We start from the raw sequence: 13,610 nt of genomic DNA, 5'->3' as shown, positions 1-13,610 counted from the left end.
GGTGCTAAATACAGGTTGAATAGTAATTTAGATCCTCAGATCCTATTGATTTCATAATTGCCAACCTCATGAGTGCAAACATGTATGTTCCAGCCTGTAACATTATAATAAAAACGTTATTTTATATAGACTTCTGTCAAAAGCTTCTGTGCCTCAAAAGCATCAGTAATGCACATTGTTGCATAAAGCTTTAGAAGATTTTAATTTTTTCTTTATTTACTTTTCTCTATTTTTCTTATTCCAACCCACACTGTAAAAAAAACACTTGTATTTTTTCACAACAACCTTGTAAAATAGGTTAGACCAGGTTCCCCAATCTGGTGCCCATTAAAACCTTTTCCTGGTACTCACTACGTGTTTCTAGGAGGTGGATGGGGCTTTTGCCCAGAAGGGCTTCTGAATTGGTTGTGCAGATTTTTAAAAAACATTGCTTTGAAAGCCACCACAGCACAAGAATCTTCAGTGTATGACTGAAGGTAAGCTGTGTGTATGCAAATTTTTTTTTAAAAAAATATGTTCATTGTAAATCTTGTTAAATAGAGCTTCTGCCTAAAATGTCAAAGATTTTCTGAAAAGTTATAAATAACCTCAAACTGTGATGCTTTTTATTGGCTCCACCTTCTCTGGCAGCCATTTTGTGGTTGTGCCCCTCACCCTGTGTTAGAATTTCAAAGGTGCCCACAGGCTCGAAGAGTTTGGGAATCCTTGGGATAGACTTAAAAGTAAGCTTGTTCAAGGTTACTCAGTAAACTTGATGACAACAGGAATTTGAACTCAAATATCTTCAGTTATCATGTGCTCTATTTAAATAGGCTTCCTCTATTCTTAAGATTAATATAAATGTCAAAGTATAAGAATTATTAAAATATCCCTCCCTTTCCAGTCATTATATTTGCTTTTCAAAAAGAACTACAAAGTAAAATATATCCTGAAAAAGTACTCCTTGATGTTTTATCTGGTAAATAATAGTAGGATACAATATTTTTGTTCCAAGGCTGTGCTTGGAAACTTCTGTTGAGGGAGGGTTTGAGTTCCTGAAACTTTCTGAACAAAATATGGTTCCAGGTGTTTTTTCCTCCCCAAAGTAATAATTTATTCATCTGTACTAGAAGATTTTGGTGGCATATTTTGTAATTCGGCTCCAAAAATAGGGAGAAATAATTTCTTTGGATAAACTTTATGATTAGCAGTCTTAAAGCAGATCATCAAGTTAGTCACATTTAATTATCTATAAAGAAGCATTCATGGTTCTGATTTGGAGATGCTGTCAGTGTTCATGCATATAATCTATAGTATTTCTTGCTTTTTCTTTTTCTTTTGTGCTTTAAATATCTGTTTGCTTTAATTAAATTGTAATCCAGTAGACCTGCAACTATGTTGCGCCTCCAAAAATAATTGTGCCTGCAGAGTGTGGGTACATGTATAGGTGGGCAGGAGAATTTCAGTTAAGGTTGCTAGTAAGTGCTGTGTTCCACAAAAAAAGTTGTCAATGGAGAGCAGCAGCAACTTGCGAGTGTTATTATCTGATAAAAACATAGGATCTGCATCAGGAGAAATGGTGGAAGCCCTTCTTCCATTCTGGCTTGAACTCCAGTGCCTCATTCCTGTTGTTCAGATGTTCTTGGCCTGTGTTGCCATCCCATAGTGATTTGAAAATATATGGTCACTCCTCAGATTTGAATAAAAGGTTGGCCAATTGTATGTCTTTACGCCAGAAAAGATCATGTAGAGTTTCTTATACCTTTGTGAGACTATTTCCATGTGTGCTTTTAATATACTGTCTATATCCAGCAATATGGAAGTGCAGTAGATGGTGGGCAGAAGGTCTGAACTGGGATTTAAAGTGTGACCTGTTCTGGATGAGGTTACACTCTCTTTGAAGAAACAGGTCCGTAGCATAGGGGTACTATTGGACGCAGGCATACTGGCCAATAAGGAGGTGACAGCTGTGCCCAAGAGTGATTTTCACCAGCTTTGACTGATTACTCAGTTGCGACCTTTCCTGGATGCATTTGATTTCCTGTATGTATGAATTTGAGCAGACTTCAGAGGATGGTAGAAGACAGGAGGGCCTGGCGTGACTTTGTCCATGGGGTTGCAAAGAGTCGAACTCGACTGTGCAACTGAACAACAACATATGTACTGTTGGCTGTCTGGATAGTTATCTCCAATGGTGCTTGTTAACAGCAAAGAGAGATACCTGGCCCATATAAACATTTTTTTACATTTGGATGTTTAGAACTTTGGTCGGGTATGTGCAGTTTTAACAAAAAAACAATTGTCTAGTGTGTATGGTACATAAACCACGAGGAAAGGCCTCATGGCTAAATGCATTTGTTTTGGTTTATGTGTAGTTTATGTGATTTATAATTGTACCTGGTCATGGGAAAGATGCCTGTAAATGTGTGACATCCCCATGTGTAGAAGTACAATTTTACTAAGGTTGTTCTATGTTAGAGGAAGGTACTTAAATAAGTAACCAAAGATTGTTGTGTTTGGATGCACAGTTCTTAGTATGCATAATTTGATTAAAGTTTTTGGAATATAATTTTATCTCTCTCTCTCTCTCTTTTCCATATGCAGTTTTTTTTCAACCTCTCTGATACATGTTCTGGTTACATCCAGATTAGATTTCTGCACTGTGCTCTACTTGGGGCTGCCCTTGAAAAGTGTTCAGAAACTTCGGTTGGTACAGAACACTGCAGCCAAGTTGTTGAATGGAGTGGGTTGTAGGGACCATATCACTCAAATCTTTGCTCATCTACAGTGGCTTCCCATTTGTTTCTGGGTACAGTTAAAGGTGCTGATCTTGGCCCAAAAAGCCCTATATTTGACTTAAATGAGACCTTGTTGGGCTGGGCTAGGCCGTGTTGGAGCATGCCATGTGTGTACCTATTTAAAATTAGGTAGCAGAGAGATAAACTTTTTAAAGAACACAAACAAACGTAACTAAATATTTTTTTTAAAAAAACCTTAAAATAAAACATGCTTCAAACATTAGCACTTGTTGATCTTAAAGGTGTTTTCTTAGTATTTCTCCCATGGGATCCAGGGAACTAGGCAAAGGAAGCTCTGGCTCTTTCACTCTCTCCCCAGGGAAGCAGGAGGGAGAGGAGCCTCAACCAATGGAGAAAATCTAAGTTTTGCTCTGTAGCTTCTGTGTGATTGAGCAAGCTTTGCAAAGCAAGCTGAGGTGCAGAAGGAAGCAAGAGAGAGGGAGAAGGAAGCAGATGACAGCCAGTTGCTCATGGGCCTGATTTGGCCACCAGGCCACATGTTTTACACCCCTGCTCTGTATGGCTCAGGACCAACATACTTACCTTTGAGTGCCCTCACCTTCTGAGATTAGCAGATGGCAAACTGACTGAAGGCTTTCTTGGTCGTGACACCAAAGCTCTTGAATTCTCTCCCCTGTCTCCTTCTGTTGCTGTATTTCGCTAGTGCATGAAGACTTTTGATCTTCTTCGTGGTCTCTGTGCAGTCCCACACATGGGTTTTCCTATCAGGACGAACCCTACCTCGGAGATTTTAAATAGCTAGCCTAGGCGTTATTTTTGGCGCGCACTCCCTCCCGCTCTGGGGAGCAGGCATCCACTGCGCATGCCTGTAGCGCGAGGGAGGCGCCCAACCCACTCAGTTTCTTTCCAACCGCCGCCCGGGATAGTCCTACCTCGTTGCGCTCCTCACTTACCTCAGATATCTAGCCTTCGTTTTCCTCAAGTTTCCTCTTCTTTCATCCTTCGCTATTTCTTCATATTCTTATCTTCAAAAAAAAAAAAAAAAAAAAAAAAAAAAGATTTAGATAAATATCTTCCCCGCTTTTTCCTCAGACCTCCCTTCCCCCACCCCCACCCCCCCCCCCCGGGCGTATGGAAGGAAGGGACAGTAAAATAACTTTCAAAAGGTGCTCGCGCTGTAGGGCGAAAATCCCTACATCGGACGGGCATTCGCTTTGCTTGTTCTGTTTGGGAGAATCCCATAAAGTGGACGCCTGTGCGCACTGCCTTCAATTTTGCAAACAGGCGCGAAAAAACAGAGCCGCTAGACTCAGAAGCCACTTAATGGAGTCTGTGCTCCAGCCTGATATGTCGCAATCTTCGTCAGCAAGTAAGTCGCCTCCCCTACTGACTCCCCAAGGGGACGGCGCAAGGTCGGCAGCTTCAGTGGCCATTGCTCCCAGCAAGCATAAGTCCGGCGTTGCCGCGAAAGCCGGCGACGGCGCGAGAACGTCAGAACAAACGGCCGCGGCGACTAAACCAAAGGGCGGGAAGCACGCTAAGAAACATAAGCATTCCGACCCGAAGGGCCAGAAGGATTCGAGAAAACCGTCCGATCCGAAGGCTCCGCGGAAACCGACAGACCCGAAGGACCCGAAGATTCCGAAGGACTCGAGAAAATCCTCCGAACAACAGAATGAGCCTGAGACGCAATGCGAGCCTTCCACTCCCGGATCCGACACCCAGGAAGTGACCACCCCGGCTACGGAGTCGCCGCACCAGCAGACGGAAGAAGTTATTCCCATTCCGTCCCGATCCCCTTCCCCGCATGGATCCATGCTAGACCCTGCGCTGGAGCCGATTCGAGACCCGCAACAGTGGACTCGACACCACATCAATCCTAGATCGTTCCGCGATATGTCGAATCCCATCCAGCACAAACATGATGCTTACAGGTACTTCGATGCGCATCGGTTTCCAGCCAGGTCTCCCAGCATGGAGAGATATAGGTACCATCATGCGCGTTTCCCGGAGAGATCCCCTAGTAGAGGGAGGGACCGCCATCGCTACAACCCGAGATCTCGGTCCCCATCCATGTCCCCGAGGCGACGCCATTATGCTTCAAGGTCTCCTTCCATCGAATCCCATGCATGCTGCGGATACCATCATTCTCGGTACCGAACCGATTATCACATGAACCCATCCAAGGAAGCGACTCCTGTCCAACGGAGCAAGCAACCACCGAGACAGCCGTCTCCGACTCCTTCCACTTCGACTTCTAAACCTAGGGGTGCGATTCCAGTGGAACCCAAAAGCACGACTCCAACCAGACCGGACCTACCTGAACCCGAACCTGACTCTGATGCTGAATCCGAAGCTCAATCATCGGATTCGATACAGTCCATGTCCCCTGGGTCCCCTGCTTCAGATATCGCCAAGCCCGCGGATTTGTCACCTTCCGAAGGGGCAAAGACATACCTGGACTTGATTGCCAATATGGCCTCTGCACTTAACGTAACTCTGACTTCGGATGCACCCAAGGTGACAGACGTGGTACACGACCTGGTGCACTCAGATTTACCTGCTGGTTCCTTTCTGCCGATGCTGCCGGTACACCTAGAAGCCATCAAAGAAGCTTGGGACAACCCAGCCTCCATTCCCCCGACTTCAAAACGAATCGAATCCCTTTATAGGATCCAAGCACCGGATTCGAAATTTTTATTTAGCCATCCAGCACCGAATTCTCTGATAGTGCATTCATCTTCTAAAACCAAACAGACCCGCCACCCGGTACCCCCTGAGAAGGAAGGCAGGAAGTTAGATACTCTTGGAAGGAAAATGTATTCAATCTCGACGGCAACTGCCAAGATCAACAATTACCTAGCATACTTCGCCGCGTATTCCCACAATATCTCCTCCCAACTGAATACGCTAGTCTCTGCCCTGCCTGAGCCCTCCCAGAAACAAGCCTGCAAGCTACTTCAGGAGCTCAACAGGATTTCAAAGCAACAGATAAACACCATCCGTCACTCTGTGGGGTGCACTTCCAAGGCGATGGCCGCCTCCATTGCCCTAAGGCGACATGCTTGGCTTCGATCCTCTTCGTTGCAGCCTGATCTAAAATTCAAGATAGAAGACCTTCCCTTCGATGGCCAAGGTCTCTTTAATGCCACAACGGACGATATACTGTCCACCGTGGATGACAGCCGCAAACGAGCGAAAAGATTGGGGGTAGCCCAACAGCAACAACAACAACAGAGCTATAAGCCCAGATCATGGAAACCAACCCCCTTCAAACGTTCCAGATCCCCTCGACAATCTGAATACTGGAAACGTAAAGCTCCTCCTCCAAAGCAATCCTTTAACCAGAGACAGCAGAGACCACAACCACCTAAAAAGGCTGCATCTTCATCGAAGCAGTCTCTTTGACTTTCTACCTCTACCACTTCAGCACGTCTCCAGGCTTCTTCCATTTCTCGACAATTGGCAACAAATAACCACAGACAAATGGGTTCTGAACATTATTTTGAGGGGCTACTCCATAGAGTTCCAAGCACCACCAAAAAGACATCATTTTGTTTCCACTCCCCCATCACCTTCCCTTCAGGAAGAAATAGACACCTTAACAGCCAAAGCGGCTATAGAGCCTGTCCCAGTCCAGTATCATCGGACAGGTTTTTATTCCAGGTACTTTCTAGTCCCGAAAAGGGATGGGGGACAGCGCCCGATTCTGGATCTAAGAGCCCTAAACAAATTCATCCGCCACAGAAAATTCAGAATGATCACCTTACAATCGATTCTGCCATTAATCCCCAGAAACTCCTGGATGGCACTGGTAGATTTACAGGACGCATACTTCCACCTGACAATACACCAATGCCACAGGAAGTTTCTGCGTTTCGCCGTTGGCAACAACCACTACCAGTTCCGAGCTCTGCCCTTCGGACTTTCCACGGCACCACGGACATTCACAAAATGTATGGCGGTTATTGCAGCGTACCTCAGGCAACGCGGCGTTGCAACCTACCCATACATAGACGATTGGCTCCTTGTGGGAGCTTCAAGGACACAGTTGATGAAGGACATTTCCATCACACTTGCGCTCCTAGCAAACCTGGGCCTCCAGGTCAATCATCAAAAGTCACACCTTACCCCAACTCAAGACATTCAGTTTATTGGGGCTCGTTTGTGCACCACGGACCACAAGGCGTATCTTCCTGTGGACAGGATATCCTCCATTCAGACGCTGGCCACACAAATAATGCAACAACCCAAACAAGCGGCCTTCAACATTCAGCGCATGTTAGGACTTATGGCAGCCACAACGGCAGTTCTGACACACGCAAGACTACGCATGCGAACCCTACAAATCTGGTTCGTCCGCGCGTTTCGACCCCAACACCAATCTCAAGGAACGGTCCTCACTGTTCCGAGCCACATCCTCCCTTCGCTCGAATGGTGGACAGTTCGAGCTCACCTGCTTGCGGGAATGCCCTTTTTACGGCCAAGTCCATCAGCAGTGGTTACAACAGACGCCTCGAGATGGGGCTGGGGAGCTCATCTCGACGTACTCACGGTCCAGGGGCAATGGACACCGTACGAACAGTCGCTCCACATCAATTGCTTAGAGCTTCTAGCTGTTCACAGAGCGTTAAAATCGTTCCTTCCATCTCTTCAAGGCCTACACGTACAGATCGCCTCAGACAATGTGGCGACGGTTTTTTATATAAACAGGCAAGGAGGGACAGCATCCACCCGCCTTTGCAAAAGAGCAATGCACCTGTGGCATTGGAGTATTGCCCATCAGATTCACCTCACTGCGGTACATCTTCCTGGCATACAGAATGTTCAAGCGGACAGACTGAGCAGATATTCCATCAACGACCACGAGTGGTCACTCCACCGGTCATACCTTCTGCCAGTATTCCGGAAATTCGGAACTCCGTCAATAGATGCGTTTGCTGCACCAGACAATGCACAGTGTGCGATCTTTTTTATGAGAGGTCCGCCCTCACAACAGTCTGCAGGGGATGCCTTCATACAGACGTGGACCGGTCCACTACACTTCCTCTTCCCTCCCTTTCCGTTAATAACACGGTGCATACAGAAAATTCAACTGGACAACACAGATTGCATTCTCGTGACGCCATGGTGGCCACGTCAGCCATGGTTCACAACCCTTCTCCTCCTGTCAGAAAGCACTTACCATCACTTCCCTCTGGCACACAACCTCCTGTCCCAACAGAACGGCAGGGTTCTGCACCACGACCCGAACAGACTTCGCCTGACGGCCTGGAGGATATGTTCTCAGACTTTCCTGAAGGAGTAAGACACGTTCTCCTTAATGCAAGGAAACCGTCAACAAGGAAGTCATATTCCATGAAATGGAAAAGGTTTTCCATCTACGCTACCAAGCATAATTTCAGACCCTCCTCGGCTTCCATGCCTCAAATCTTAGCATATACACTGCATTTGTCAGAAAAGGGCCTTACGTACTCCTCTCTGAAGGTGCACCTGGCAGCAATCTCAGCTTTTCACCCGCATGTACAGGGTCGAACTGTCTTCTCACACCCTGCTGCGAAATCCTTCTTAAAGGGAATCTTACATTTGCACCCACCACTACGGCAAATGTATCCTAGCTGGAGTTTGTCACTAGTGCTTAGCCAACTAGTAAAACCACCTTTTGAACCTATGGCTACGATACCACTTCACCTCCTCTCATGGAAAACGGCTCTTTTAGTTGCACTCACCTCTGCTAAAAGAGCAAGTGATCTCTGCGCGTTCAGAGCGGACTCGCCTTACACCATGTTTCACCATGATAAGGTGGTGTTACGGCCAGATCCCGCTTTCTTACCGAAGGTGGTCTCCGCATTCCATCTGCATAGAACCACTACCTTACCTGCCTTTTTCCAACAGCCTACGGATAAGGGCCAAGAAGCTCTACACTGTCTAGACGTGAGAAGAGCACTCGCCTACTATATAGATCGAACTGCATCGTTCCGCACAGACTCCAGACTTTTCGTGGCCTACGGCCGCCGTCATAAGGGAAAAAAGATATCTACGCAGAGACTATCAAAGTGGTTGGTTGCTGCTATAGAGCTGTGCTACAAGCTCGCGAAGCAACCAGTTCCATCTGCCATAAGAGCTCATTCTACAAGAGCTTTGTCAACGTCATCTGCCCTTGCCAGGGGTGTATCCATGGAGGACATTTGCGCTGCTGCCGCTTGGTCTTCCTCCTCGACCTTCGCCACGCACTACGCTTTGGACGTTCGTGCTAGGCGGGATGCATCCTTTGGACAGGCAGTTCTTCGCTCCATCTTTGACTAAGAAGCTGGTCCGGGCTTGGTGAGTAGTTACTTACCTTATAGCCTATAATGTGCTGCCTATGTTGCACTAACCTTTGCACTATTTTTTCCTCCAACTCTAGTGCCAGCACCCACCGCCTTGCAGATCAGCTTATCAGTCACCCATGTGTGGGACTGCACAGAGACCACGAAGAAGATAAACAGGTTACTCACCTGTAATTGATGATCTTCGAGTGGTCATCTGTGCAGTCACACACGCCCGCCCAGCCGTCCCCGCTGCTGGCTACTTGTCTTATATATCCGCGCTCCTATTATGTCAGCGGCGGGGAAAGAAACTGAGTGGGTTGGGCGCCTCCCTCGCGCTACAGGCATGCGCAGTGGATGCCTGCTCCCCAGAGCGGGAGGGAGTGCGCGCCAAAAATAACGCCTAGGCTAGCTATTTAAAATCTCCGAGGTAGGGTTCGTCCTGATAGGAAAACCCATGTGTGTGACTGCACAGATGACCACTCGAAGATCATCAATTACAGGTGAGTAACCTGTTTTTTCATTTGGTGTTCCCTCCATAATTCCATCTTCCCTTACCAATGGTTTATGTTTTGTATGTATTTTAATTTTTAAAAAAGTTGTTTTAATTATGCATATTTTATGTATTTTTATTATCATGGTTGTATAATTTAAGTTTATCATTTTTTTTAATTATTAGCTTGGAGGCCCTTATAAGAGCAGAAAGGCGGGATATAAGTTTTGTAAATAAATAATATATATATATAGACACTATAAATAAATATATAGGGTCAAATACAGAAAAACAACTTTGAGCTCCAGGCTATCTGTTGTCTGTTTCAATGAAATACTTCTAAAATGTATTCCTAGTGTTAAAAGTCATTTGTAGTCTTCAGAACACCATAATACATTATAGTGGCTGTCTGGCCTATGTGATGCAGTGCCTGCCAACAGGACTTCAATAGTTTATCATGCCTCTTCAGGAATTTGCTCAAAATAGCAAATGAGCATTGCAGCAGAAAATCACAGAAATTTTACGTGTGCTGAAGCCAAGGTAGTCTGGCTGTTAGTCTTGTTTAGGAATCCTCTAAAAGACATTCTGGCCAAGAAAAATATGGGGCTGTTGTTGATTCATTTATAGGATGGGTTCTTTGTCATTATACCCTGTTGAGATTGCTTCCCTCCTGCTTTGGTTCACACTATGATTTTGGACTAGTCACAGACTTTCAGCCTCACTTACCTCAAGGGGCTGTTGTGCAGATCAAAAGAGAGAGGAGAATGGAGAAAGACTGTACTTTTCCTAAGTAGAGGCTGCTGGGAGGAGATGGAAAGCTCAAGTCAGATCAGTTTCCCTACAGAAAATGTCTGCCTGGGTGGGTGGTAAGACAGCAAGGTTGGTGGGGGGCACTCACTCAGAGCCTCTTTCTAGAGCCTGTTCTGTTTTTCTTCACAATGGGCCTTATTCCTGTTAGATAGATGCCAGGCAGTGCTAGAGACCAGGATGATCTACATGTATACATTTCATGCAGAAGGAATTTTGGATGGCATTTCTAGGCACCATGGTGACCTAGTGTCTAGGATTTGTGGAGCCCTGACGTAAGATAATGCACACTTGTACAAGAAGGGTTGTACAGCTGTTCAAGAATGAAGGCCTGTCTGCCTGAGCTATGCAAACTGAATTGTGATTGTAAACTGAAATGCTTTAGGTTTCAGTTACTTTGAATGTTAGTCAGTTACTTTCAGCATAAAATATTTTTTGTACTGTGTTCCCTGTATATGAGTGAATATGCTATAAGCAAAACTGCAGCACAAACATATTCCTAATAGTAGTGCCTCTAGAATTAACGTGCTCATTCAGGGAGAGCTCAAATGAGTTAAGGTTGGATAAACACTGTAGAGATTTACAAGTTTCTGCTCAAGGAATGGGGTAAAATTATCCTTGATAAATTGATCTCAGAAAGCAATTGCTGTTATTCCTTTCATATTTATTATTTGCACTCATCCTTCCTCTGAGGAACTCTACAGCATTTTGCAGTGTCCTTGTTACAGCTCTTGAAAGGTAAGTTGGAATAAGAGGGAGTGATTGCCAAAGGCCACCTGACCTTATTCTGTAGCATTCTGCTGGCCCCTGTGGGTTATTTATTTGTACCAAAAGTTTCATCTTCCATGTGTCAGTTCACATTATTATGAAAATAAAATGCTGGCTGGAGTGATGCTTAATGTAAGCAAAATGTTAAGGGCATCAATGAATCAGCAGATAATCTGAAAGTTTTGGCAGCTGTTCGGCAGACAGGTTTTGACATAAAGTTTTTCTTATAATTTATCAAGCCCTTCCAACAATTTGTGGAGGCAAAATAATTTTGTCTAACTTCCATTTACAATTTTAATAGGCATTTTCATTTTTAAATGTCATGTGAAAGCTGTACCAATTGAAACACTCCTAGTTGATCTCCTGTATTCAAAATTTCTCTTTTTACAGAATATAACACTAACATTTGTGCCACGTTAGAACATTGTGGCATGATACCTCCCCCATTGTTTGTTCTTTCTATACTTGAAAAGTGGTAATTAAAGAGGTGTAGCATTGTGCTAAATTTGTAGAATCTTTCCTGTTCCATAAATTTGAATTAGAGCTGTAGTTACGCAGCTGTAAGCTCACTGTAAGTCGTTACTTTTCAATAATTGATCAGTTTCTTCTTTAAGGAGACAAAGGATCTAGAAACTTACTTACATGAGGTCTGTTAGGAGTGAAGGAGAAGTATTCTTCATGGCAACCTTTCTTACATAATAGGATGCATTCAAGCCCTATTTTTCTACCTGTGTGATTTTTCAGGTCTTAAAAGCATATTTTTTAGTTTATTTCAATCAGAATCTGTAGTGTTGTATTCTAAATATATGGTGTCTTATGTCCTATTTTATGTACTAAAATAATTTTAAAACTTATTTTAGGAACTTTGCCTTTTTAAAAAACTTTTTTAACAAACAAGGCACTTTTTAGGTTTCAGTCACTTTGAATGTTATAGGGACTATAATGTATTCACATCTGTGCTATTTATAAACAATGTATATCCTCTCTTTACAGGTTGAATCGAGAGATTCTCTGAACAGTATTGCTCTGAAATTCGATACAACGCCTAATGAATTAGTCCAGTTAAACAAGCTATTCTCCAGAGCAGTTGTTCCAGGACAGGTATTGTCTATCCAGTAACTTATAAAAGAATGAATGAAGTAGATTTATTTAAATGTTTTTGAGAAAGAAGTTAATTTTTCTTCATCTTGTATTTATAAAAGCTTTTCCTGTGGTCTAGTAGAAGCCTTACGGTGTTAAGGGGACAAAATGTTGCATAAAATGTTAGGCAACACAATGTATCTTGTATCACATGAGTGCACCACTGTTATTTCTGATTTTTTTTCTCCCCCCCCCTCACCCCCCCCCCCACTGGCATCTTACTTGGTAGTGTGGCTGACATTGGAAGGTGGCAAGAAAGGAAATGGGGTTGAACTATGAATTCAGATCTGTTTAAAGGAAGGGAATCCCATTTCTCCCTAAAAACCTATCTTCAGTGCTGTATTGTACTTGCTGTGCTCTACCAGTTCCTGGTAGAAGGGTTTCTGTACCTTAGTTGGTTACCAGTTAGTAGGAATGGGATGGGTGAGGGATGCTGGTATTCTTAAATGTCCTAGGATTTTTATCCTTATAGCACTTGTGAGCTGAGTCAAGCAAGGAAAATTGCTAGCTCTTATAAATGATAATTCAGAATTTGTCAGGAGGGTGTGAAAAGGTATTTATGCCTTGAAAGCTTTGTCTGCCCATGTGTGTCCATGTGTTATGTGCCACCAAGTCACTTCCAGTTTATGGCAGCCCTATGAATTATTGTTCTCCAAAATGTCCTGTCCTCCAAAACATTCTATCGTTAACAGCCTTGCAAACTGAGGTCCATGCCTTCCTTGATAGAGTCAATCCATCTTATGTTGGGTCTTCTTTTCCTGCTGCCTTCAAATTTTCTTGACATGATTGGCTTTGCCAGTGTCTTGTCTTCACATGTAACCAATGTGATCAAAGTATGATAGCTTCAGTTTGGTCGTTTTAGCTTCTAGGGAGAGTCCAGGCTTGATTTGATCTAGAACCCAATTACTTTTTGGTGGTCCACAGTTTCTGTAAAACTCTCATCCCATTTTGAAATAATCAGCTTTCTTCCTGTTGATCCTTAAGGTGTGTTAGCAGACATCAGCATGTGGGTCTAAATCTACCTGATCACATTCTTCCCTTTACACCTGCTTAGCTGATGAGCTGCATGCCATAATGTATGAAAATGTTTTCTGTTAGTTTATACCTCTTTTCATTCAAGCACTTCGCGTCGGCTATTCTTCCTCCAGTAGCATGCACATTGAGAAATCTTTTAGTATGCAGGGTATATTTGTTTATTAAACTATTTATATCCCATTCTTCTCCTGATTATCAGGACTCAAGGCACCAGATTCAGTGCCTTTAATTTACAGCATGTTGTCAACGGTAGGGAAGTGCCTTTAATTTAGTGCCTTTAATTTACAGCATGTTGTCAACGGTAGGGAAGTGCCTTTAATT

At 43.9% G+C, this 13,610-nt stretch overlaps 1 protein-coding gene across 4 annotated transcripts in view; it reads left to right on the top strand.

Moving 5' to 3' along the window:
* OXR1 (oxidation resistance 1) overlaps positions 1 to 13,610 on the top strand; it is a 280,211-nt gene that overhangs the window by 221,402 nt on the left and 45,199 nt on the right. For all 4 annotated transcript variants that reach the window (XM_060243329.1, XM_060243330.1, XM_060243332.1 and 1 more), the window contains one exon: positions 12,108 to 12,215. In XM_060243329.1, the coding sequence (XP_060099312.1) occupies positions 12,108 to 12,215 (108 nt within the window). The remainder of the gene's footprint in view (positions 1 to 12,107; positions 12,216 to 13,610) is intronic.

Source organism: Heteronotia binoei, chromosome 7, assembly GCF_032191835.1.
Source record: "Heteronotia binoei isolate CCM8104 ecotype False Entrance Well chromosome 7, APGP_CSIRO_Hbin_v1, whole genome shotgun sequence".
In the NCBI taxonomy this organism is placed as follows: domain Eukaryota; kingdom Metazoa; phylum Chordata; class Lepidosauria; order Squamata; family Gekkonidae; genus Heteronotia; species Heteronotia binoei.
The sequence above is the reverse complement of the archived record's forward strand: the minus strand, read 5'-3'. Positions and strand labels throughout refer to the sequence as shown.